This window comes from Augochlora pura, chromosome 9 (assembly GCF_028453695.1).
Source record: "Augochlora pura isolate Apur16 chromosome 9, APUR_v2.2.1, whole genome shotgun sequence".
Taxonomy (NCBI): domain Eukaryota; kingdom Metazoa; phylum Arthropoda; class Insecta; order Hymenoptera; family Halictidae; genus Augochlora; species Augochlora pura.
In genome coordinates, this window is record NC_135780.1 from 2,188,005 (window position 1) to 2,212,004 (window position 24,000).

The 24,000-nt window shown below is 44.9% G+C and overlaps 1 protein-coding gene across 2 annotated transcripts in view; it reads left to right on the top strand.

The window, feature by feature from the left end:
* Positions 1–24,000, top strand: part of LOC144474662 (uncharacterized) — a 106,388-nt gene that overhangs the window by 17,396 nt on the left and 64,992 nt on the right. Inside the window, exons 4-8 of one of the 2 annotated variants that reach the window (XM_078189759.1) lie at positions 11,637–11,694; positions 12,664–12,745; positions 14,690–14,775; positions 16,771–16,888; positions 17,610–17,800. In XM_078189759.1, coding sequence (XP_078045885.1) covers positions 11,637–11,694; positions 12,664–12,745; positions 14,690–14,775; positions 16,771–16,888; positions 17,610–17,800 — 535 coding nt within the window. Of the gene's footprint in view, positions 1–11,636; positions 11,695–12,663; positions 12,746–14,689; positions 14,776–16,770; positions 16,904–17,609; positions 17,801–24,000 lie in introns of both variants that reach the window. The other variant, XM_078189758.1, reaches the window with a different exon arrangement.

Consider the following 24,000-nt stretch of genomic DNA (forward strand, 5'->3'; position numbering starts at 1 on the left):
ACGGTGTTCGCGGCGATTCAGCAGGCGGGATCGCGTCGGATAATTTTCATTCATGAAAATCACGGTCCGATTAGCGAATCCGGACGAATTGCGTCGGGCGTGACACAGAAACGGATCGCGCGCGACGCGACGCAGACGCAGACGCGATTGTTCCGCGCGTCCCGGACACGCCGCGCCGGCACGGCACGGCATTTAGATTGCTAAATAGCCTCCAGTATTCCGCGCAATTTGCGCCGCAAAGACAGCGGATGACGCGTTTTCACAGCGAGAGTTCCCCGACCGCGGGCTGTCTCGCCGCAAAATTTGCATGCGACGACACTACGTCGCCCCGAGAGAACCCCCGTTTCGAAGAAGTTTAGGGGACCGCTGGCCGCTGGATGCTATTCCGTGCCACGGCCACGCCATTTCGAATTTATTAGGGGACTGTCGGAGGTGGAACTTTCATTTTTACGCGGGCGCAACGCGATGACTGACTTCCACCGCGTGGTTGTAAAACGTACACCGGAGAACGCCTATACAGTTAGGAAACTGGTTTTCGCCTGACCGTGCGTCAAGCTGTATTACAGAGCCCGCGGTTCCGAGTATTCCCGCTCTCGTGTACCGTACGGGAGAGGCTCAGCATCCGTGATGCACTCGGGATGGTCTCCCGGTGTCGTTTCTCTTCGATTTTTGGCTTCGGTGTTGATCGATTCGGCTCGCGCCAGGAAATCGACTTTTAACCATACAGTTTTTTACCTGTCGGCAGATGGAGAGTGAAAATGGTATTTCTCGTAGGGACGTGGATTTTTGTAACTTCGCATCTGACCTTCTGGGTCACTAGTTTAAGTCTAGCTATTGTTAGAAAATATATGTGGGTTTTCGAAACCATTTTTTAAATTACTAGTGGTTGGAAGATTAACCCTTTGCACTCGGCCGATTCTGGACGCTGGCTACCAGCTACTCGACGCTATTTTGCAGCGGAAACGTCCATTTACAAACCCTCATATGATTTAGTATAATTTTGGAACCAAACAACTTATTATAATGGTATTGGACTTATGTGAATCGGGTGACATCGAGGAATTCGCAGAAAAATCAATATTTTATTGTTTATAATTTTGTACAGTGTGATAAATTTTGAAACACTCCCCAATATGCATTGCAGCCATATTAGTGCACGTTTGGCAATAATAATTTGTTTGACGCCTGCCACCAGGTGTGTTCCTGTTGAAACAAACTATACAATCCCGTTTTCTTTGGCGTTTCAATGGTGTTTCATTATTTGTTTGTTGTAAGATCCAATATATTATATAAGAGTTAATTACACACATTTCCAAGCCCCAAAAAAATAACTTCCTCCACCATTTCAGTGATTTCCGGAGGAAACAATACGTCGAAGCGTATTGATCCGCACGTTCTCGCCTCGTTCTCGTCGCGCACAAAACACGCTGACATTTCTTCTATATATCTTAGTAATTTTACTATATTTTGATTCGACTTCTTGTGCCATTTCAAAAGGAAACTTCAGAGAAACGTGCATGTCTCAAAAAGTTGAGCTGAAATAACTCGATTCCCCGTAATCGCTAATAAACTTTAATGTCCCCTGAGAGGGGACATCCGAGTGATATGCTAGAATTACGATGTCCCCCGAGAGGGGACAGCCGAATGCAAATGGTTAAAATGGTAACGTCCACATCTTATCTTCCGAGTCATTATTTTGAATTTAGGTACTATCAGAATGTGGATTTTACGGACAATTTTTGAAAGATACTGATGGTCGGAAGATGCAAATGGTACTTCTTGCGAGGAAGAGAAACGTGGAATAATGGTTCAGGATTTTTCTACATCCATATCTTACCTTCCCAGTCATTCGTTCGAGTACGGGTGGTATTAAAAAATACGTGTTGGTTTTTCGAACAATTTGTTAAGATAGTGACGGTTGAAAGATGGAAATGGTACTTCTTGCGTGAAGGGGAGACGTGGAATAACGAGGCATGATTTTTCTACCTCCGTGTCGTAGCGTTCGAGTCGGTAGGCTAAGTGTTGGTACGAGGGAACAGATTTTTTCACCGCCGGAGAACGTATGCGGAGTTCTTAAGCAATTTGTTAAGCTATCGTGGCGAGCAGAGGCGCGTGACGAATGGTAGGAGATCCATCGAACGAGAATATTGTTTATCGGCGAAAGGATCGACAATTTCTGTCTTGGTGCATAAATCTTACGGGAAAGTAGTTCGCAAAATGAACGATGTCGCGCTAAAAGGAACGATTCTACGTAAATGTCAATAATTCCGTAACAGCGACCCATCAAGTTACTTTCTTTAACAGGCTACACACGTGCACGATGCACACGGTCGCCGAATAAAGCTTTTTCGGCTTTCGCGAAAAACTTCCCCGAAACCCATTTCGAGCATCGAAGTTGCGAAACTTTTCAAATAATCGCGTTACAGATCGCATTCGCCGGAGCCGCGAGAACACAAAAATTCCTGCACACCGTGGCCCCGGAAAACCACGAACGCACGGATTGACCTAATACGAGTACGTACCGAGGTCCGGGGACTCCTGGAGTTCACCCGGTCGAACATCTTCTGAACTATTAATCGGTCCCTTCTCCTCAGCCAGATTACCGTCATTAGCTTCAAAAACCAGGCTAACACCTTTGGACCACGAGCCGAGACCCGAGCAACCTCGAGGCTTGCTTAGCTTTTGCAGTATTCATAAACGTCGGTCCTCGGGAGGACAATTTTACGAGTTTGCCCGGATCCTGTCTGGGGACCGTAATACAATAATTCCGTTCTTGGTAATGTCTTGTTCGGCAAGTACGTGCGCGAGCCAGAATCTGTAAACGGCAACTAAAAACCATCTCTTGCGGGAACTCTGCTAGAAGATGACAAATTGCAAGAACTCCGCGTTGGAGTTTAATTGCGTGTCTTCCGAAAGTTCGATTAGTTTTCTCGCTATAAGTTTATTATTTAATTTTCGATTCCTCGTAGGATCTTTAATTAGGTGTACCAATGCAATCACAAGAATCGTAGAAAATCGAAGTAGATTATTGGAGAAAATACACCTGGAACGCTTTCGAAACTTTCAAGATTTCAAATAATTTTAATATTCTTGAATCAATTCTAAGAAAAGTGTTTAAAGTTCCAAGATTGAATAAGAAATTCTGTTAAATTTATGGATTACGTTTCTTCTGTATAATTAACTTCTATTATTTAAAAGGGTCTAGTAACTCTAAAAATATAATGATAATAACTCTAAAAAAATAATAAAGCATTAAGTAATTCATTAAGAATCTAAAGAGTATACATGTTGAAAGCTTGGGAAATTAAAGAAATATTTCTGAACGTCATACAAAAAGAAAATCACACTGTTCTCGACCTCTCAGCTCGATCTCTCATGAAAGATCACATATTTATCGTATCAAAAAATTCATTAAGAATTATATGGACGGATTCAATGCTTGGTTCGATGAAAAATCGAAGGCGCATATCTCTAGGAGCCTCGTACGAGATAGAAAGCCGAATTCGAGGCTCGAACGGTAAAAGGCGAGGAATGTCTCGGAAAAATCGAACTCGGAAAGAAAAATCCACAATCGCGGGGGTGCGAGAAAGCCAGCCGAGGTCGGCCGAAGAATTCTGCTTGCTATATCTCGTCGTCGGCCGTATAACAATGTGTTCCGACCGAGAAAAGGATTCCCTGGAACGTCGTCGTCACGGCACCGTTTCCCTCGACCCGAATTCGACGAATCCGCGCGAGCTGGCGGCACGTTCGACCGTGACCGGTCGCATTTTACGCGAGATTTAGTTTAGAGAGCGCCCTGGCCCCCTCCGTGAGAAAATATTAATTGTTAAATCGGTTAATCAGCTGCTTCGAGCGGTTCGTACATCGTTGCGATAGAGTTACTATGATACGGATGATATGAAATTTTTAAGGTGGCCAGATATAGTAGTAAACATGGCCGGAACTGGTCTACAGGTGGCCACAAACGATGAAGAATGCATAATTTACTATTTCAGTGGTGTAACGATTCGACTGCGGATCTTTATGCAGAATGAATACTTAAAAAATTATTTACGAGAAAGAGAGGACAAAGAAAAATGAATTTGTTCTTTGTCCTCTCAGAAATGTATAAAATTATAATAATCTTCTAATCATTTTGTTACTAAGTTAGATATCGAACCTAAAGCTATCGGATTGTTTATTAAAATTTGCACATTTCTTGTACGTGACTTTAAGAGTATTTCCGTTGAAAATGTAAATCTTTAAAGTGACCGCAACTAGATATTCCTATCATACACTCGCGCGCAAAAATGTCTCGCGACGTGCCGGCTCGAAAATTGTCGCTTTTTTCCCGCTTCGTCTTTCCTTGTTTCGCGAGCAATTTCTCATGGAATTTCCTCGTCCGGTCTCCAAGCGGGCGGCGCACGCTTTTCCCCCGGCCGAGCTTTGTCAAGCGGGAAAGCGCGACGCGAAGGTTACGAGTTGTTTGACCCAGATCCGGCGAAATTTTTGATTACGACCGCGCGGCTTCTTAAACCTCACGGAACAACCGCTCTCGCCCCGCGCGCCCCTCTCTCATTTTTCCTCTCCTCTCTCGCTATTCCTAGGGACGCCACACAGGCTACACCGAAACGAATTACCGCCGAAGATCGAACTTCGTCCGCACTTTCCGAACAACGCCGTTGTCGTCGCACGCCGCGCGAATCGTTCGACGTTTCTCTCCGACGGATTAGGCCATGTGTTGCCGCCACGGAAGTATTACACCGATTTTTAGGAAAGTTTTGCCGAAGTTTGAACTATTTTGAAACATAGTTTCTTCGAACAAAATTGCTAATTCTTGTTAATTATTATTTATAATTAAGGACACCCGGATAAGGGTGTCCTTTTTCGCAAGTGTCGTTCGTGAAATACCGCGAGTCGAAATGCACTATGGAAAGCTTAGGAAATTTTTCTCGCCGCTGTGTTCAACGCAGATTCATAGGTCCGAGCTTCCTCTTTCGAACGACCACCTAAAACTTAAAGTACGATTTTTGTTCGCCGTTTTATGGACCGCAAACGAGGAACGGGAAGGTTAGGTCCCGTAAACTCATCATGACGATTTTACACGATTGTAAACTCGCCGGCACCCCTTTCGTTTGGGGTTCGATAGAACCGCCGAGAAAAAAAATCGCGCAGCAAGTTTTACGGGATCGTTGCGAAGGGAAAGCTTCGACCTTCGAATCCGTGGTCGATTCGTTCGCAAGGGAAATGGTCTAATTATAATTACGGACGGTTCAGAATCCATTCCGTGCAAGTCCACGTTCTTCTTTTTTCTCATCGTAAGATCTCGGTGTAAAAGGAGGAAATATGTACCCTTAAGCATTTAAACAACAATAAATAAATATACTAAACAAAATAGTTTTCTAAAAAAAGACATTTTTCTTTTATGTCTTCTGATCGAGTTCATTCGCATGCTATCTAGTAACAAAAATTACGCTACGCATTATCGGTGACATTGTAATTTTTGCTATAGCTAATTTACAAATTCCTAATTTCTGTCAACGTTATGATTAATGTATTTATCCTGATCGGCTTCCAAGCCGTCCGTATATATTCATAGCATTTTTGGTGAGCCAAAAGTCAATACCTGGTCCGTTCTTTATTCCGAGGCAAACAGGTTGACGCAGCGGAACCAATAACGCGGATACTCAGCCATTGTTTGATCAAGTCATTGTCAATGAAATTTTAATGAACGGTAATCAACATTATCGGCCCGTGTGTCCAACGTTTCGACGACTCGACCGGTTCGATTGTCCCGCGTCGAACGGTTTTAAAGGAACCGGATTCCGCGAATCGGCATCGAGCTATCGCGACAACTTTTTTTTTTGTCGAACTAGATCGATCATCGGAAGTCATTGTTTACGCGTCCGATGAACACCGTGCACAGTGTACTGTTCGACAATGAAATTAGTTGAAGATTGTTTAAAATCGATTCGGACAGGCAATGGTTGGGCCTGACAGTTCGATTAATTTTCTCGTGCACGGGCTCGTTCACTTCAAAAACGTGCCGGGGTACTCTCACTTTTCCCGGTCGCCATTATTCCAATTGGTTTCGCAACTGTGAACAATTTTTTGACACCTTTGCTTTTGCGGTACGGTCGAGTTCGACGATTCAGCGGACACTGAAACCGCTGCCGATTGTTCGGAATTTATAAAGTACTGTCGAACATGAAACATCAAACTACAGCAAACACCACATATGTTACTGTAACATGAAACCCATTTTCATTGTTGAATTAGTTCGTACCAATACTAGCAATTTTAGATTAAGATAGCACCAACACTTAAATCTAACTCAAGGTATTATTCGACTGTAGATTTTTATGTAAAATAAGTGTCTACATAATAATTAATTTAATAAGTCCAAATGACTGCATCGATATTCTTAGTTTCTATTAATTTTCACACCGTTTGAAATTGTTCCTACCCATTTTGACCATAAATGTATAAAATCTGTAGTCTAGCTATTGTACTACGTTGTTCAATGATCTAATATAACCGTGTAAGTTACTCCTTGTGTCACAGTAAAGAAATTTACTCACAATTCCACGAGGAAAATTAATTGTAACTGCTCTATGTCAGTGAAAAGAAATTTCTGTATAATATCGCGAAAGATCTATAATTGCGTGCAACCTTCTAAGAAACGAACGCATCGACGAGTTTAGTGTTTAACGGGTTCGGTGTTGAAACCAGCGTACTAGAATGGGAGAAAGCAAGCCTCTGGTTGGTTCCAGGATCTGTAAACCACGTAGGAGAAATTTTTCATCGTATAGACATCCTCGGCCTATTAGCATACTATCTTTCACCTAAAACGCTATAGATTCTCCAGCCTTGAAACGAATCTTCCAGATAAAGAACCAATTCGGTAAAAAGGGAGATTAATAAATACGCTAATCGAGATTGAAACATTCGTACTTGGATCTACTATGCATGGGAACTCGCAGGGCTTCTGAAGGAAAATGGAAAGGACGATGCCTTTATCGCCGGTTTTCGTATAAATTTCCCGAAGACGGGGCCTAGAGTGTAAGCATAAAGTATCTATGAAGAGGTGTGTATGAACGCGTCGTCGCGGAATTTTTATGGGTTCGCCGGCGAGCATGTTAAGCGGCCCATAAAACCGTGGATCTACATAAACATATCCGCGACTCGATAATGCGGGCGGTTCCCGTCCTCGGTTTTCCACAAAGGGGGGGAAGAAAGCCTTTGTGGCTCGGCCGATGATAATTCTCCGACGCGTTCAACGGCGTTGCTCGCGATGAGAAAAGATGAGGACAAGCCGTGGCGAAGCAGCACCGCCGCGGTTCCCGAAGCGATTTAGCGTCGAGCAGGTAACGCGATTCGCGGCAAACACACCGTTCGACTCTCTCGGTTGGTTCAAGTCCCTGTTAACTCGTAAATTTACCCGGCCCCTCTTGTTCTCGCTTGCTCTCCGGCGGTCTCTCGTGTCGGGCCACCGGCGAGAGAGTTCCCGAAAAAGAAAATCCGTAACAATGGAACGCGATCTGCTCCGTTTCGGTGGGAAAACCTGGCGGCCGGCCAAAACGTGTTCAAATATCGCCCAACGATTCGGAGAAAGCGCCTCTCCGCTTGCCAAGACAATTTTTCAAGGGCGAGACCCGCCGCCCACACCGCCATTGATGCGCTAATGTCAGCTTAGAACGAAAGCTCTTCTCCCTTTCGCTGCTCCCTTTCGAGCCAGCCGAGAGCCGATAACGTTTCAGGTTGTTGCGCACGCTGTATAAGACCTCTGCCCGGTCTTTATTAGCGGCCTAGACGAAAATTTTCTCCGGAAACAACCAGCGATTCGTCTCTATCGATTTTAGACGCGGCGAGTCGCTGTCTTTTAACGACAGAGAATCTAACCTAATTTAATTTTATATAATACACTACGGAGTTTCACAAAAACCAATGGGTCTTCTATTTTAGTTTCGCCAAAGGAAAGACTAAAGTGACTGAGAAGATATTTTCGTAGAAAATCGTTGAATGGGGCGAACCATCTAAATAAATTCAGTATTCTCAGTTTTATATGACAGTGTAAGGTATTAATTCAGCTTCAGCAAGTCCAGCATTAAGTCAACAAAATGCATTTATTCAGGATTCGTCAATCTACGAAAATAAGAAATCCGGAACAAAATAAATGTTACAGATGACAAGATTTTACAACAGGTACCGTTCGTAGAATTTATCTGAAATATTATCCGTATATATAATATTATTCGAATAGAATTTAATTTTAAACACTGAACTTCACCAAGCCCTCGGTGTCCACTTCTCCCAACGGCTGAATAATAGCTGTTTACACCTACACTTGTGTCGGAACAAGTCACCAATACAGTTCTGCTCCAATTTGTTGCATTCTCGATGCTCATCGATAGCTTGCCCCGATCGCGTGTTATCGAGCCAGAAAGCGATTACCAGTCGTGTTTCCGTCGATCCTAACGAAAGGAAAAGTCCGTCAGCCGGTCTGACGACGAAAGGCGCAAGGTGGGGAGAGGGAGAGAAAGAGATAGAGAGCGAGAGAGAGAGAATAGAACTCGCCGGTCGAAGACAATAAAAATCTTGGTCGACGGGTCCCAATCGAATCTCGAATCTCGGAACGACGAGGGAGACCGTTCGATACGGTGGGACGCGTGGGCGGGCATCCCGTCGATTGTTTACTCGATTATTTCGGAGATAAAATCGCGTGCAATTTACGCGACGGCTCTGTCCCGAATTTAATACCGGATCCCATTATTCGTGGACCGGTTCGCCGGCTGGCGAGCCCGCTGAAAAATAATGAAAATCGTGCTGACTCGTTGCCGCTCTTCCGGGTCAGTGGCTGTTTTCCAGAAACTCGAGTGTCTCCGGCACGATAAGATTATTTGCCGGGCGCGAGACCGTCGCGCTCGCAGCCGCCCGCTGGACTATTTTCCACTGTGCGACCTCGTCGCTGGGCTACTTGGAACTTTGGCGGCGTTAGGCGATTCGATTATTAATTAGACGGGGATGGTCTTCCGTTGCGAGCGTGATTCGTTTTACCGTGCCAAGATCTACAATGCTGGTTATATACTTAAGAACACTTGGAAGACTGTAGGACTTGCGAATTATTTTTTAAATGACAGATGGAGTAGCCTATTAGACAAGAATTGATTTTGGAAAATTTAACTATTACTCGGAGTGACGAGAAAAATGGAAAACTCAAGTGTCGTTAAGTATATGGCAGTCGCTGCATGTTGAGTACAGTGTCTAATGTAAGATAGGTTTCTCGGGAAAGGCGTAACTAGATTACACGTGTTTCTGCAAAATAAAATAGCTTGCATTAAGTACAATAAGCAGAGCAAAATACAATAAGGAAAAATCGTTTTGAAATAATAGACAAAAATGCGTTTCTTTGCGAACGATGTTGGTACCTTAAAGATAGTCTCGTGATATCTATCTTATTCTCAGGACACGTGGCCGAATCAATTTTAATTGAAAATTCGCACAATATTTGGCAAACCGTACGGATCGGCAGTTCTAGCAGCGTCTCGCGTTCATTATGCGCGACTCCGTGCTCGAGTCTTCCGTTCATTGCGTTTCCCGCGTTCCCCTAAATAATAAATCACTCGCAGTTAGAAAGTGGAACATAAGTTCCTTAGATTCGCTGCGGATACGCTGCTCTGTGTTGTTTATGCGGCTTCCTGACTATGGATGTTCGCGGAATGCTTAGATTTTCGGGGATCTATAGCCGAGTAGTGTACAGTGTGTTCGGAAATTATCTCCCCGATGGATAATGTTCATTGTATGGTTTGTACATCTAAGAGGATATCGAACAGATCTGCGTTTATCAATTCACTAAATTCAATTATGAAATAAACTCGAACAAAGAAACGGAGCGGAAATACTGAATCTTGGTGAAACGATAAAATATCTATCTTCGTTTTCGTCTCTGTAACAAAGCAATAATCCACTGACTTTATATAACACTTTTTTTCTTCTCGTGTCTACGTTAAGCTCTCGCGGTTTGGCAAAGAAATCTCGGAACACCTTGTATAAAGCAGACCGTAATGCATTTCCTTCGGATTAATTGCGGGAAGTTAACCGGCCCGCGGTTTCTTTTTAAATTCCGAGCACACTTTCTACACAACAATTTTAGTGGAAAATTCGTGTCATATTTATTCTTACCGGATTACAAAATCGTTGCGTAACGCGTTTATGGTCGATTTTAATTGGGAAATCTGTATAGAATTCGCGAAGGTTTATTGTAAGTCTCGCGTTCGATATGCGCTTTCCAAGTTAAAAATACGGTCGAATTCCTTCGAAATTAGTAAAGTTTGTGAGAGGTAGATTTTGTAGAGAATATTAACTAACAAGATTTTGCTATCAATTATATACGAAGGGGTTTCTTTCAAATTTAGAATAGAATTTGTAAAAGTAGAATTTAGAAAGGTATTAATTTCTGTTCCACGTATCACGTGTTAAGAATCAGTTTGCAAAACTGACTATGCTTTACGTCTCAGATAAAACAGCCACCGCGGATAACGGCGTATCAGCATCGTAATCAGGATCGTCAAAGGCGGTCTGAATCGGAGCGGCCCTCGTTTTCCCAACGGAAGATTCGCGGCCGGTGATTCTCAGTGGCGTAAACCGCGTCGCTCTCGGTCTCCGGTGCTTAATTTTTATCGTGGATGTCGGCGAGCGGTTCCAAATATAAACCCCTTGGTCGGTGCGCGCCGTGCCATCCATTCCCCGGCCCCGTCGTCGCAGAGTTTATTTTCTATGGTCCGGCGACACGTGCGCGCGCGAACATCGTCGCCGCGTCTGCTCGACTCCTCGTCACCTCGCTTGCTCTGCTCCTCGAGCAGCCGAAAACTTTCCGCCGAAAAATCCGCGAACTTCCGTCCGACCGTCGCGGCGGATACGAGAGAACTCTCCCTCGAGAGCGAGAGAGAGCGTGAGAGAGAGGGAGAGAGAGGGAGACCCGGGACGTTTGTCGCTCGGACCTGTACTCCACCGTGTGTCTGTGTGCTTTCGGAAAAGTTTCGTCGAACGTGTCCGAGAGAGCGCCGCGACGCGAAACTTGGTCGCCGTGGCTCGGAACATGAGAACGATCGAGAAAAACAAGCGGTGCTCGGCAAAACACTGACTCGACGGTTCTGCGAACGGTTCTTCGGGTGTCTGGAGAGGGCGGAGGACGCAGGAAAGGAGAGGATGTCGAGGTTCTTCCGCAAGATGATCCTCTGCGGATGCTCGGCCCGCGGGCCGCCGGCCATCGACTCGAGGACCTTCGTCGTCGACGAGAACGACGACGACGACGACGGCGACGGCGACGATAACGGGTCCAGGTCGGCCGGGTTCGCGGAGGCCGAGCAGACCGTGGAGGATATCGCGAGACACTTCGATCTGTCCGCCATTAAGTTCATAGACGATGAGGAGCCGGACGAGGACGGAGCCGGAGGCTCGGTCAGGAACGGCGGAGGTCCGACACACGCGGCGAGAAAACGGATCGATCCGCTTTTCTCGCGTCGCCACTTTCTCTCTCTCTCTCTCTCTCTCTCTCTTTCTCGCGATCTATCTCGATTTCTCTGTTCAAGTGTACACGTAACAGCACTCAACACCGATTCACGAGGATTAATCCGATTGATATTGTTTTTGCGCAGAGTTGGACGGCTTCAAGGCTGGCCGGGTGCGGAAGGCTTGGGTCATCGCCGTCGAAAGGTAATTAATGCACTCTCTTCGGCGTTGCAATTAATCGCGTCGGGTTTCTCGTACCAGATGCGGATTTCACGTGTAATAATACAACACGATCTGCTCAATGATATGCATTATTATTATTATTGTTATTATTATAATAATTATTATTATTTATTAATTAAACGAGAAAGATACCATTCAGATTGCAGAGTGCAATATACATCGCGCTTTAATTCGAAGATGCATAGTGTAAATTGCGTTGGAACATTTGGAGACAGAAAAAATTAATGCTGTTGCTGCAGGAGTTTGTGATAATGATAGACTGAGGATTTTATGCACTTGTGACAAAAATGAATAGATGAAACGTAAAATAGAAACGTTCATATAATTTGAAAATATTGTCGTGTTACTGACAACTCGTTAAAATGATTAAGAACAGAAATAAATGTCTCCGTAATTTTTACATCTTACAACTGAGCGAGACGATTACTATTTTATATAAAAATCTGTAGCTTATTAATAAATAACCGAATTCGGTAAATGTCTTTGTCAAGCTACGAATTTTATACGCTCACGATGAAAGCAAGTAGTCAACGTAGAAGTACACTTCATTTTTTGCACGATTCTTGCGATCTACGTGAAAATCCGGAATCTGGTTATTAAAGCAGGAACGAATGGCTGAGCAAGTATTCGGTAGAACAGAGCATCGAGATCTCAAGAAAATGGAAAGAATCGCTGTGTGCACGCATTCGAACAACGTCGGTTCGAACGCGGAAAATTGAATAACAGGCTTTTTAACGACCAAAGTGATCGACAGCAGAAAAGAAGTAATTAGGCCTCTCCGGGTCTGATTAGTTTCTCGCCGCAGATCGCGATCGGTGATCTGGCTGGTCCCAGCCGCAAATCGCCGGTTCTAGAAAGCCTGTTAAATAACCACGGCTGAGGCGTTAAATGAAAAGCGTGTTCGTAACAGACGATGTTTCTCGGTTGCAGGCGCGCCGAGGAAAGACTGAAGAGGCTTGCGTCCCATTGGAAGATTCAGCCCTGCGATATTCAAGCGATCCTCCAGCAAGAGGTAAGCGCCGTTGGTGTAACGAGCGATCGCGGGAACATAGGCTTTTCCAGTCCGGCGATCGGCCCGCGGAAAGAAGATCTCGCTGGCCTTTCACCGAGTCGGATCAACAACGCCTTACGTAACCCCCATAGAACGCTAGTCGGGCCCGCGAAACGTGGAGGGCGATCGTGTCGGGGAGGAGTCCATCGACCGTTTGTCGATTGCCGGGCCTCGCGATCTTTCGATTCTGTTGCGCCGAAGTCTGTGCTGTGGTTTCGTTTGAGAAGGAGGTTCTGTAGCGGCTAGTTTCGACGTTCATCTTATGACAATTGATTCGACCAAATGAAGTTTCGGAGTTTATACCGTGGTCCCATTTGGAAAAAGGTATCCTTAGTAAACACTCTTTTGAGAAGCTAGTTTCAATTTCTATCTTATGGTATTTCATTTGATCAGATGAGGATTAAATGGTAACTACAATTAGGGGTAAGTCTTAGGGTCTCTACCGTGATTTAATTTCGAAAGAAGTTTCTCTAATAAATTATACTTCCAAGAGTTAGTTTCGACGACCGTCTTATGGCGTTTCATTTGATCGAGAGCTTTAAGCTGTGGCTGTATTTACGGACAAGTTTTGAGGTCCCTGCTATACTTCCATTTTTGTGTAATATCTTCGTTAGTATTGCTTCTCTTCGAAGCTAATTTCAATATCCATAGAACACCTCGACATTTGAATAACTTTAGCTACTCAGGTGTTCCCACCTCCGGATACGTTTCTAGCTCTATCCTCTGACTCCATTCGAGAACAAGCCTCTGTAGTGCATCTTCTCTCGGAGGATAAATTTCTGAAGTTCAGCCGAGGTCCCGATCGAGGTCCGGTTTAGAGATTTCATCTGTCTCTCTCCACTTAAAGACAAGTTTAGAGTTGACTGATACGTTCGAATTCCTACGCTGCATTCCCCTTTGGTACGCATGCCTTAGGTTTTCAGTTACGTCTACACTCGAGACCGATCTCCAAGGCTCGCCTCCTTCACGGAAGAACGAGCAGCTTCGTATTTCATCCTTGGCATTCGAACTGGTTATTAGCGCATCGTCTATATAGCATGATCTGTTTATTGTGGACACAGCGCCGTCCGTTTATAGGAGATCTCCATAGAACGGCTGCGAAGCTCCGAGTACGGACAAGAATCGCAACAATCGCAGTCCTATTCATCGGCGAGTTGCTCGGTTTCGAAACGATACAGTCCGCAGGACGTTTCCGTAGCTGACTCGACATTCGAGCGAGGCATTCCGCTGTCGAAGAAGCGCAGTCGACACGCAGCAGAAACGATCGATCGCGACACTCGTTCCACGCGGAGTACAATGCCGAGGATCGTGGCCTATCTCTTGCTCCTGGCCATTGTATTCAATACAATTAGTTCGTATTCCGTCCGCGTGCCTGCCGCGGATCTATCGGACATACTGATCAGAAGCTTGCGAACCGGCGAATCGGTGGATTTGCGTCTCGCCGCGGCGGAGACAAGCGAACGGATTCGTTCACCAGAGGCTAGTTATGACACGCGGAATGCAAAGTAAATGAGCCCGAGTGAGCGGCGGTCGCGCGATCATGTACGGCCTTGGCCGAAGCGCAGCTCCGCCGGCGTATTCCACAGGTTGCGCCCCGAAAAAACGTTTTCGCTTCTCTCTGACTTTGTGCGAGCCGACTTGGTTTCTCTCACTCTCTCCCCGACTCTCTTGGTCCCTCTCCCGCTTTTCCTTTTCCATTGCTTGTCGCGCCGCGAAAGAGCATCGATCGCGAACGCTTTTCCCGGACGGTGGATCTCCCTTTCTCTCATCCCCCTTTGATTCTCTTTCTCTTTCTCTTCCTCTCTGTCTATGCATGCCTGTTTTCCCTGTTGTATGGCAAAGCGTGATCGTTTGCCAGGTAACCACGTGGCTCTCTGATCGTTTCGCGTGCTCGGTTCTGTGCAGATCAACGAGTCGGCCGCGTCCACCAGCGAGGACAGCGCGAGCAAAAATGTGACGAACAACCAAATTACCGTGACGGTTGCCGACAAGTAAGTGCCATTTCATTCCCGACTGTTCCCCGCTTTCGCAGCAACCACGGCGCGACACGATTTTCTTTTTGTTTCGTTCCGTTGGTCCTCCTTCTTTACAGCACGTTCCGTTGGAAAGATCGCCGCGGCGCGCCACGGCGTCCGAGCGACCGCGCTCGTAAACCGGTATTGACAGACTGTTAAATTTTATAGGACACACTTGTGGATCGTCCTCGACCGGCTACGTCCTAGAATCGTGCGAGGCGAGTCCGCTAAACGGACTGTCACCTGCTCGAGCCCATTGTTTTGCCTCGATTACAAAATTCATGCGAATCTCGCTCGCCGCCGACCCCTGCGAAACGAACGAGATTCGACTGCTGGAAAATTCGAAAAGTTGTTTCGGTTTTCAGTAGAATTTCGTTTCGTAAGACTGTTGGAGGAGTACTTGATTTGATAAATAAATACAAAGAATAATGAAATAATAGGGAAAATGAATACTGTCACGAACAAGCCAATATATCAACCTGATCAAAGCTTGCAGAGCCACGATCTAGTTTCAGTTCCAGAGTCAATAATAGATCAAGTTATGCCTCCTCTATCAATGCTTCTATTAAGCGAAAAATGAAAGAAGCTGTCCGAAGCTCAGTTGAATATAACATTAGATGATACCCTTTCGAAGAGTTTTCGTCTTTACGAATGCGCGAAATGCTGGAATCTGTGATGAATCTCAACTTTTCGTCCCCGTTTCAATTTTTACGACTGCTGACTGAGCAGCTAACGTGTCAGCGTCATTCCGACGTGCTTCTCACTTTTTTTTTATGATTTCCCCAATCCGAGCTCGTGAAATCAATTTCGTAGAAATTCTGAAGAATAGAAAAAACCGCTTTGTTCGGATCTTTATGAAAATTCTCTAATTTTTTATAATAAAGTGATATAATTATATACATTACATAAGATAATAATACATTTAGTCGCACAGATGGCAAATTTAAAAAGAAATAAAAAAAATAAGAAAAGAGGATGATAAAAGAACAGATGCAAGAGATGATACGAAAAGAAGTTGTATTGTTTTTATGTTTGTTTGTTGGCTACTGTGGCAGGAATTGGCATAGCGCGGAACCTGCGGCGCACTGCGAAACGTGAAAACTGGCCGCGTCGTAACCGATGGGAAGTGCAATTACAGGCCGGATGCGAGGCATTGCGATCGGCGTGATTGATACCCCATCGCGGCGCAACCGCGCATACCGTTGTTGTTTTTGTTCCGGTGGCATCACCGTGTCAGAAGTCAATGCCGGTTCACGGTGTTCCCCGCGGCTTCGGGCCGTGTCTTCGCCAGGCATTCCCAATCATTCATCTCTTATTTGCATCCCCGTTGGTAGGGGAGAATTACCATGAATGGGACACTTTTGTTTAGGACAAGTGAAAAAACGACTGAACCACGACAGCATGCATCTACGAACGGGATTTCTTAAATTTTCGTTGCAGGCTCAGATAAAATAGTTCAAAAACGGGAGTTTTTAGTAATATTAACCCCTTGCACTACGATTCTTACCACACTATGTTGATCAGCACTTATTTATCCTTAATATTTTTAATAGACTAGACAATTTTTGTTTCTTTTATTGCTTTTATGTACCTTTGTTTCTGAACTTTGGTGACAGAAGAATTTATTCTTATTTCCATGTGCAAACAAATTAATAATATTTATATTTAGTACATCTTGCATGGAATCTTTATCACGAGTCTGACTCGTTATTATAGTGCAAGGGGTTAAACTTAGAAAAAGCGTACTAGTCATCATCTAGTATGCTAGTTCATTCTATCATCTAAAGAAATTTAAATCATTTAGCCTAGTTTGAAAGGGAAGTTTAAAAGATGTTTGAATATTTTTGTGAGCCACTGTGGGTGTAAGTTAATAATGCTGGTAGCGAAAGTGACAAAACCGCGAACCGAGACTTTTTATTGTACCCTGCTCGTCTATGTTGCATTTATATAAAATTGTGAAAAATGTCGCAGGGAACCGAGCTCGACCGCCTTCGCCCCGAAGCTGAGCAACGGCACGATCCCGAAGGGGCCCGGCAAGGACTCGATCGAGGGAAAGGACGCGCTCGAGAAGCAGCAGAGCCACCCCGAGGTGACGAAGCTTTTGGTCAGTCCAACCGAATCAAATCCTCTTAAAACCGCGACAGATCTCCCCGAGGAACCGTCGACCGTCGAACGTCCGTTTTTTAATATCCTTGAAAGCGACGGAGAGCCGTGGCTCCGCGGTCTCTCCCCCGCCTCCGCCGTCTTCGCACCTCCCGCGTAAAAATGATTTCTCCTTCGCGTCGCTTATGTAAACGCGGCCTCACCGCGGCGCGGCACGTCCGCGCTGATTGGTCGGTCGTGTGGCAAGCATTTCCCGGAACAACGTCGATTCGTTGTCCGTGTCTCGTTCACCGGATAATTAATTCGCGAGGTTACGCGTCGAAGAATGTTGCTAGTAATCGGCGAAGAAAAGAACGGAAAAACCGAACGGTCGTTCGCTGGCGAATCCATTAGCATACCACCATCTTAGCCGTCGTCGGTAGTCCTAGAGTTGGCACAGCGATAGCACCGCGAGATCTCTCGGCGCTGAACCTACTCGATCGCCGGAGCAATAGAAAATACGGTGTCGCGAGAAACGGTCGAACCGAACGTGCGAGACTGCGGATTGCTCCGCAGAATTCGAGCTCGTTTGTGCCAAGTCCTCTCTCGGGCTGCCAACGATAGAGGCGGTTGTCCCCGTTTCACGATCGTCAGAGGTCCCGCGGAGGTGAGGTCTGTTTGAGGATCGGTCCGGCGGATGATCGAGGGAACTCGTGGATTGGTTTCAGACACCGGTGCAGAGCGGAAGGGCCGGGGAACGACGAGCCAGCAGCCCGTTCCAAAATGGCCAGACGGAGGTGCTGATCGGGGAGCTGGAGGGCGGGCCAAGGTCGCCGCGGGGATCCACGTCTTCGGCGGTGAACGACGCCAATTTCCTGAACCAACCGGACGAACGTGACGACCAGAAGCCCATTTGGAGGCGAGTACCTTCAAATTCACCGACGATCGATCCGCGTTTACCGTATTCTTCAATCCTCATGCGCCGCGAGGGTCCATTTGTCCATTTGTCCCGGACCGTTTCTTCCGATTGTAATCCGTTTTGCTGAACCGTCGAAATTTAATGCCGGCAATTTCTGCGCGTCACACGCAAGAACAGGATATTTTCTGCTATTATTTATTCATTTATTCTTATACGGGAGTAATCCATTAACATTAGAGCTATCGAACCGGTCGAGATGACTGGTTTCTGACTTTTTCTTCCACGTTTCTATGAGAATTTTTCAAATATTCTTCTTCATGCAAGCGTACATTATAGTAAAAATCGTAGAAAATTCAATCAATCAATTAAATTAATACTCGCTAGTTCTAAGGCATTACGGTCTTTTGAGCAGCGCATGAGGGTTGAATTACCGTGTCCTTTTGCCTTCAGTCGATTCTATGGCGCACTCTTCTTTAGTAAACGCACCTTTAACCTGCAGGTAGAGTTTGATTTGCAGTCACGTCGTAGCGACGTTTATCTAGTCGTTGTCACATGTCGTAACTTCTACGCTTCGTCTCCATGTTGTGTTTTTAGTTGCGAGAGTGTGAATGATTTAGCACGGCTGCACGGACGAGTAAATGACGGAGAGTTGTTTCGAGAAAGAAGAACGATTTTTACCGTCCCAAAGAACAATGATATTGGAGCTGATTATCGAAGTTGAGGGTAGCCTAATTGACGCATGCTCGTAGTTAGTTACGGTACCTGAATAATTCAGTAATCGGCTGCTAACCGTTAATTGTCGCTTCCAAAACGCCTGATACCAGGTTCGCCGATTAATGATTCATAATTTTCGATCGCTATTATCTTTAATGACGGCAAACTGTAATGAGATTAAATTAATTTATCATGCCGCAAACTGAAAATTTGTCGGCGTCGGTACATCGATTTTGAGTGCTGCGAAAATCGACCACGATGGAACAGAAACGCAGAACACAGTTCTCTCGGGTGGTCGGGTTCGATTATTAAAATTCCTATTGACATTACATTAAAATATTATATTCAAAACTGTGCTATTGTTAGTGTATCAGAATTAGTTTGTTACTGGCACCTTTAGCCATTTTAGGAAAACTCAGTTAATTCAAATGGCCCGTATTAGTTTATACTAATTTCGTACTTACAGAGAATTCACTTATATTTTAAGGAAAATATAAAAAATACAAAACTTGAATTATTTGCAAATATAATTGCAGACCATCAAGAATTATACTTTTAGAATCTGGTACCTCATTAGCAAATGTTTGATTAATGTTATAGTATAGTTTCCGTTTGTCTTCAATATATCGTGTAGTAACCTGTTAAAAATCGATTTAGAAGAAGATATAGAAATTGCATTAATTTACACTAGGTTTACGAAACCCGTGAAAGTAATGAGTTACTAATTTTTACAATTATTCAGGTGGTACATACATTTTAATAAGGCACATTTATGAATTATTTATTCAATATATTTGACTGCGGATTTTCATGCAAAATAAAAACTACCTGTTCACTGTTCCTATTAATAATTTAAATGATTCGATAGGAATATAAAAGTGTTAGCGTTTTGCATTTAAATTACTTTGCATAAATGCATAAATCCGCAGTCCAGTTATCACTTGAAACAGATACAACGATAACGCTAGTTAAAAATCAGAATACATATCTTGTCATTACTTTTATAAACTAATCTAAAATCGCTGCTCAAAGTATTCCGTAAATCTAGTGTTAAGAAAAGACCGTGAAATCATCAAACCCCTGCAACGCGAAGGGTGAAACCTTCTGAAAGATTCAGTCCTCGATCTGCACGATCCAAGTGACCCGCGTCCACCTGGGAATTGCAGTTGCAGCGCTCAGGGTACGCGAACTAGATGCAGATCTCGCAGTTGCCTGCAGCCCCGGGTCGAGCCTATGCAGTTTCTTGGCCGGCCGGTGCATAGGTGCCTCCGCAGGTGACTGTTAGATGTCGCGGTGGCCGTGTCGGCCGCCGGCGTGCATCAGGGATCTCCGTTACCAGGGAGGAAACCGGCCGCAGAGGGGTCCGGGGGAGTAAACTTCGTCAAACCGGGTTGCACCCCTTGGTCCCGTCGATGAAATTTCGAAACCGACCCCGACGCCCGTAGACGGAATCGTCTCGCCGGATTAATTCGCGGCGACGTCGCCGGCTCGCCGCAATTATAACGCAATAAGGATAACAGCGTTAATGGAACAGCGTAATGCAATACCGGCGACCGTCTCTCCCCGCAAAGTGCACGTTTACGAAGCCGGCTCCGGGGATCAAAAGGGCAGCCGATACCTTTTATTCCCGCGAATCCGGGGCTGGTTTCATCTTCGAGTTTCGTGATTTTTCGAGTGGTTTCCTCGAGGTCGCCGATCAATCTCCGGGGACGGGATTGTATCGGCCACTTTGCTACCCCGACCCACTCGCGTAGTTCCGCCCTTGAAAGTTCCTCGAGGAGCTGCTTTTACGCCGCGATGCGGTTTAACGGTTGTTTCTTTGCGTCGTCCGCGATATTGATTAGCCGAGAAACGTTTCGATGGGCTGCGCTTTTTAGCTCTCGCCGTCTGTGGAAGGACACCGATTCCATGCCGTCAGAGTTCTATCCTATTCGTGTTCTTCGCTTTGCCGAGTGCTTCGCGCATAATTCGAGGCTGGCTTCTCTAAGTCGACCGGAACGGCGGAGTTTCCGGATGACACTCTAAAAACGGAACAATAGGGGCCAATACGCGTCGCGCTTCCGCTGGTAGCGTTTGTTTCGACAACAGCTTTAGTAGGTGTAACGATTTGCCGAGTACAACGTATCCTCTTACGAAAGATTAGCAAAACTATTGTTAACTGTGTCAGCGAGACGTCAGAAGTTCTTCGAATATATTGTTGCGAATTGTAACTTCTAGTAGCAGCGCACACATAATTAATTTCATTCTGTCGCAAACGTTGCTGGCGAACGTGTTAGTATGTCAACATTGCTGATTTCCTTTCGGATTGCAAATTAATCCACTGAAATCGAATAGGTAAAATGAAACAAGAAAATCAACTAAAATTATATAAAATGAAATAAAATAGAATAGAATGAAATAAGAATAAAAAGAATAAAATACAATGTATCAAACTCGGAAAACACGAACGTGTTAATATAGTTTTGGAACGGGCTGGTAAATAAAGGTCAGCTGTTCCGCTCTGCATTGTCGGACAAACCATCGCAAACTCCGGCTCTGTATTTTTAACCAGTTAGATTATTTATATTTTTAGGTTAGGTTTGTTAGGTTATATTTTTCACCAGTTGTTTTTTAAGAGCGTACTTGTCGGAACACAAAATATAGTAATTCCTTCGTGACGAGTGTATCCATAAAAATCTGCTAATTATTTCAAAAGAGATTGCTAACCGGTTAACTAGATTTTTTTAAATACAAGAGAATGCATAAATTAACGACGTCTCATAATTGCTTTTTTTGTTCGATGTATAATCGTTTAACCAATGACAGGAAATATTTCTTCGATTCTAATTGTGGTTAAATCGCGTATGAATTTGCATAAAGATCCGCGGTCTATGTAGTTCAGAAATAAATGGCGAGATGTCGCGATTATGATGAACAGGCTTCGAATCGACGACGAACATGTTCCTCTCGCGAGCGGAAAGGTGTCCGCGACGGAACGTGGGCTAATGAAACGGAAGAAACGGTCTGGCGAAGAGAATTAAAAGCGACTAAAAAGCGAGCGCAAACAACGAGTTAACTGGTCCAGCCCGGTTAAGAATACGAAAGTCCCGGTTCACGGCGCCGAGCTGACGTTCCCAACTTTCCCGGTAGTACCGGGCATTGTCTTTACGATTATTATCCGAGGAGGCTAGCCGGTCTGAGGGCGGTCTCGCGCGGCTTCTTTTCCGAAAACTAGCTTTGAACTTTTAATTAAAGGCGTGTCGCCCGGGCTCGGTTTACGGGCCGGCTCCGATAATTAATTTCTCGAGGGAGACCGAGGTCCTAGGGCCGAGCTGTGAGACCGCCGAACCGAGCCACGATGGTGGCCCTAGGATCTGCCTAGAGCTAGAATCTTCGCAGAGTCTTCGGCCCAGCTGCTGCATACTGGGACGACCTGCGAATTTCGGTGGAACAAAATTCAGCTCAGTAGTAACGCTATTAACGTTAACTTATACGTGTTGGATGTGAACGGAAGACATTAAACTTTCATTTCCGGTCAATTTTAATCGTGAACTAAATTTTTCAGTTGCGATAATTAATTGGCAAATTTTTGTTCTTAGAAACTGTATAACTTGTGACGGCATGGTCCGTAGGTTCAATTTTTAAATGATGCGACAAGTAGATTAGCAGATATTAGCAGTTAAATTTTGAAAAAATCTGTTGTGTATATTATGTGAACTAAATGACGCGATATATTAATTTTATTACACATTTATACTGGCCTCTAAACGTCTGCTTATGTACGATATAGTTCATAGTCGATCAAAGTTCAAGAATAATTATTCATTGTTCCCACACAAAGTCTTTTATAACAGAAATGAATATACTATATCATCTTGTTACAATTCCAATTTTTCGTGCAACAATTTCGATGCTTGTACAGATACTGAATATATTATTGTAGATAATATTAGTCTCGGTAAAGGTTCCGTACCATGAACAAATAGAAGACGAATTTATTTCTCTGACGCGACTTTTTTCCAGCTAGATCGCCCGCTTGTCCCACTGTTGCGCTGGTGTCGGAGCTCAGGCTCTGCTCGCTGGTATTTCACGCTCGTGACACACCCACCGGTCGGCCGGTGCCGGTGCATAAGTGCAGCCTAAACAATGCGTTTTCCAGTCCCGGCGATGCACCGAGAGTCCCTCCCGCGTTTCTCAGCGTTCTCTCTCTCTCGCGAGGAATTTATTCGGCGCGGACCAGCCGGTCGCCATTGTAACACAGCCGGTTCGATATCCATTAAAGTTTCAACGAGATTAAAACACTCGTTCGCCGGCTAATTTATCCGGTATTTCGGATCGCCTGGGAATTCGCGGAACCCACGCCGCCGCCGACGCATCTCCGCTGCGGGATTAATATTTCCCGATCAATTTACGGCGAGATTGGCGCCGACGCCGCGATAATTCGCGTGAGAACTTCCGTCTCCTTCGTTCTGGCCGGCAGCCGAACCGTTCCTTCCCTCGAACTTTTCGGAAAAATCGAATTATCCAACGCGAAAGCGACCGGCGAAGTTACTCTGGACTTCGTTACGGCGTACACGCGAGGTTCGCTCTGTTTTCGTCCGATTTTTTTCTCCGCGATCTTTCCGGATATAAATTACCTGCGAGACACTTAGCGCGCAAGTGGCGTCACTCAAGTAAATTGATTGCTCGAGAGTCGAGAGCATCGTGTTAAATCGTCTATGAACATCGACCCTTTGGACAATCCGGAAGATTGCCTATAAATCAAGCTTTATTTCCTTCGGCACGGAAACAAGGGGCTAATGGTGTGAATCGACCCACGTTTACATTAAACAGCTTAATTCTGCTAGCTTGAATCCGACGTCGGTGTACTCTGCATCTAATAATAGTCTAAAGCGCGGGATCTCGAAGAGATCGCGATCGTTTCTTAGACTCGAATTTATTCGCGGCTCGCAATTTTCATTTCATTCTTCGGCCCCGCAGTGAAAGCTCCCGTTAACTATCGCGATAAGTAGACCGCGGATTTTATGCATTTATGGTGAAATCTGTTGAATGGAATTCCATGTAACAGCAACAAGCTCAAAAGTGTTCGAACATGTCGATGTATGATTTTTAATCTATTAAAATCATGAGGCAAAGATCGGCATCGCTAATTAGTTTCTGCTTTAAATATTTATATCACGGACAAATTCACGATCGAACGATAACATTTCTTCTCCGTTGATGCGCCGCTGAAGTGTCGAAAGGCTGGACTTTTACGAATTTCGCTAGACCAGAATTTATTTTTAACAGCTGCTCGAACGTTCCGCGCATCTCTATAGAAAGTCCATTCCTCGGACGCGATCGTTCGGCGCATTCCGATGCTGCGATTTCACGCGCGATGCAATTATACACGCGTGATAATTACAATCTCTGAAGTGTGACTGTACCGTGACTTTTTCGAGCGAATTTTGCGCAAATCTCCTCGCATTCCGAGTTTCGTGAAAGAGTGTCCGCCCGTAAGTCGCAGC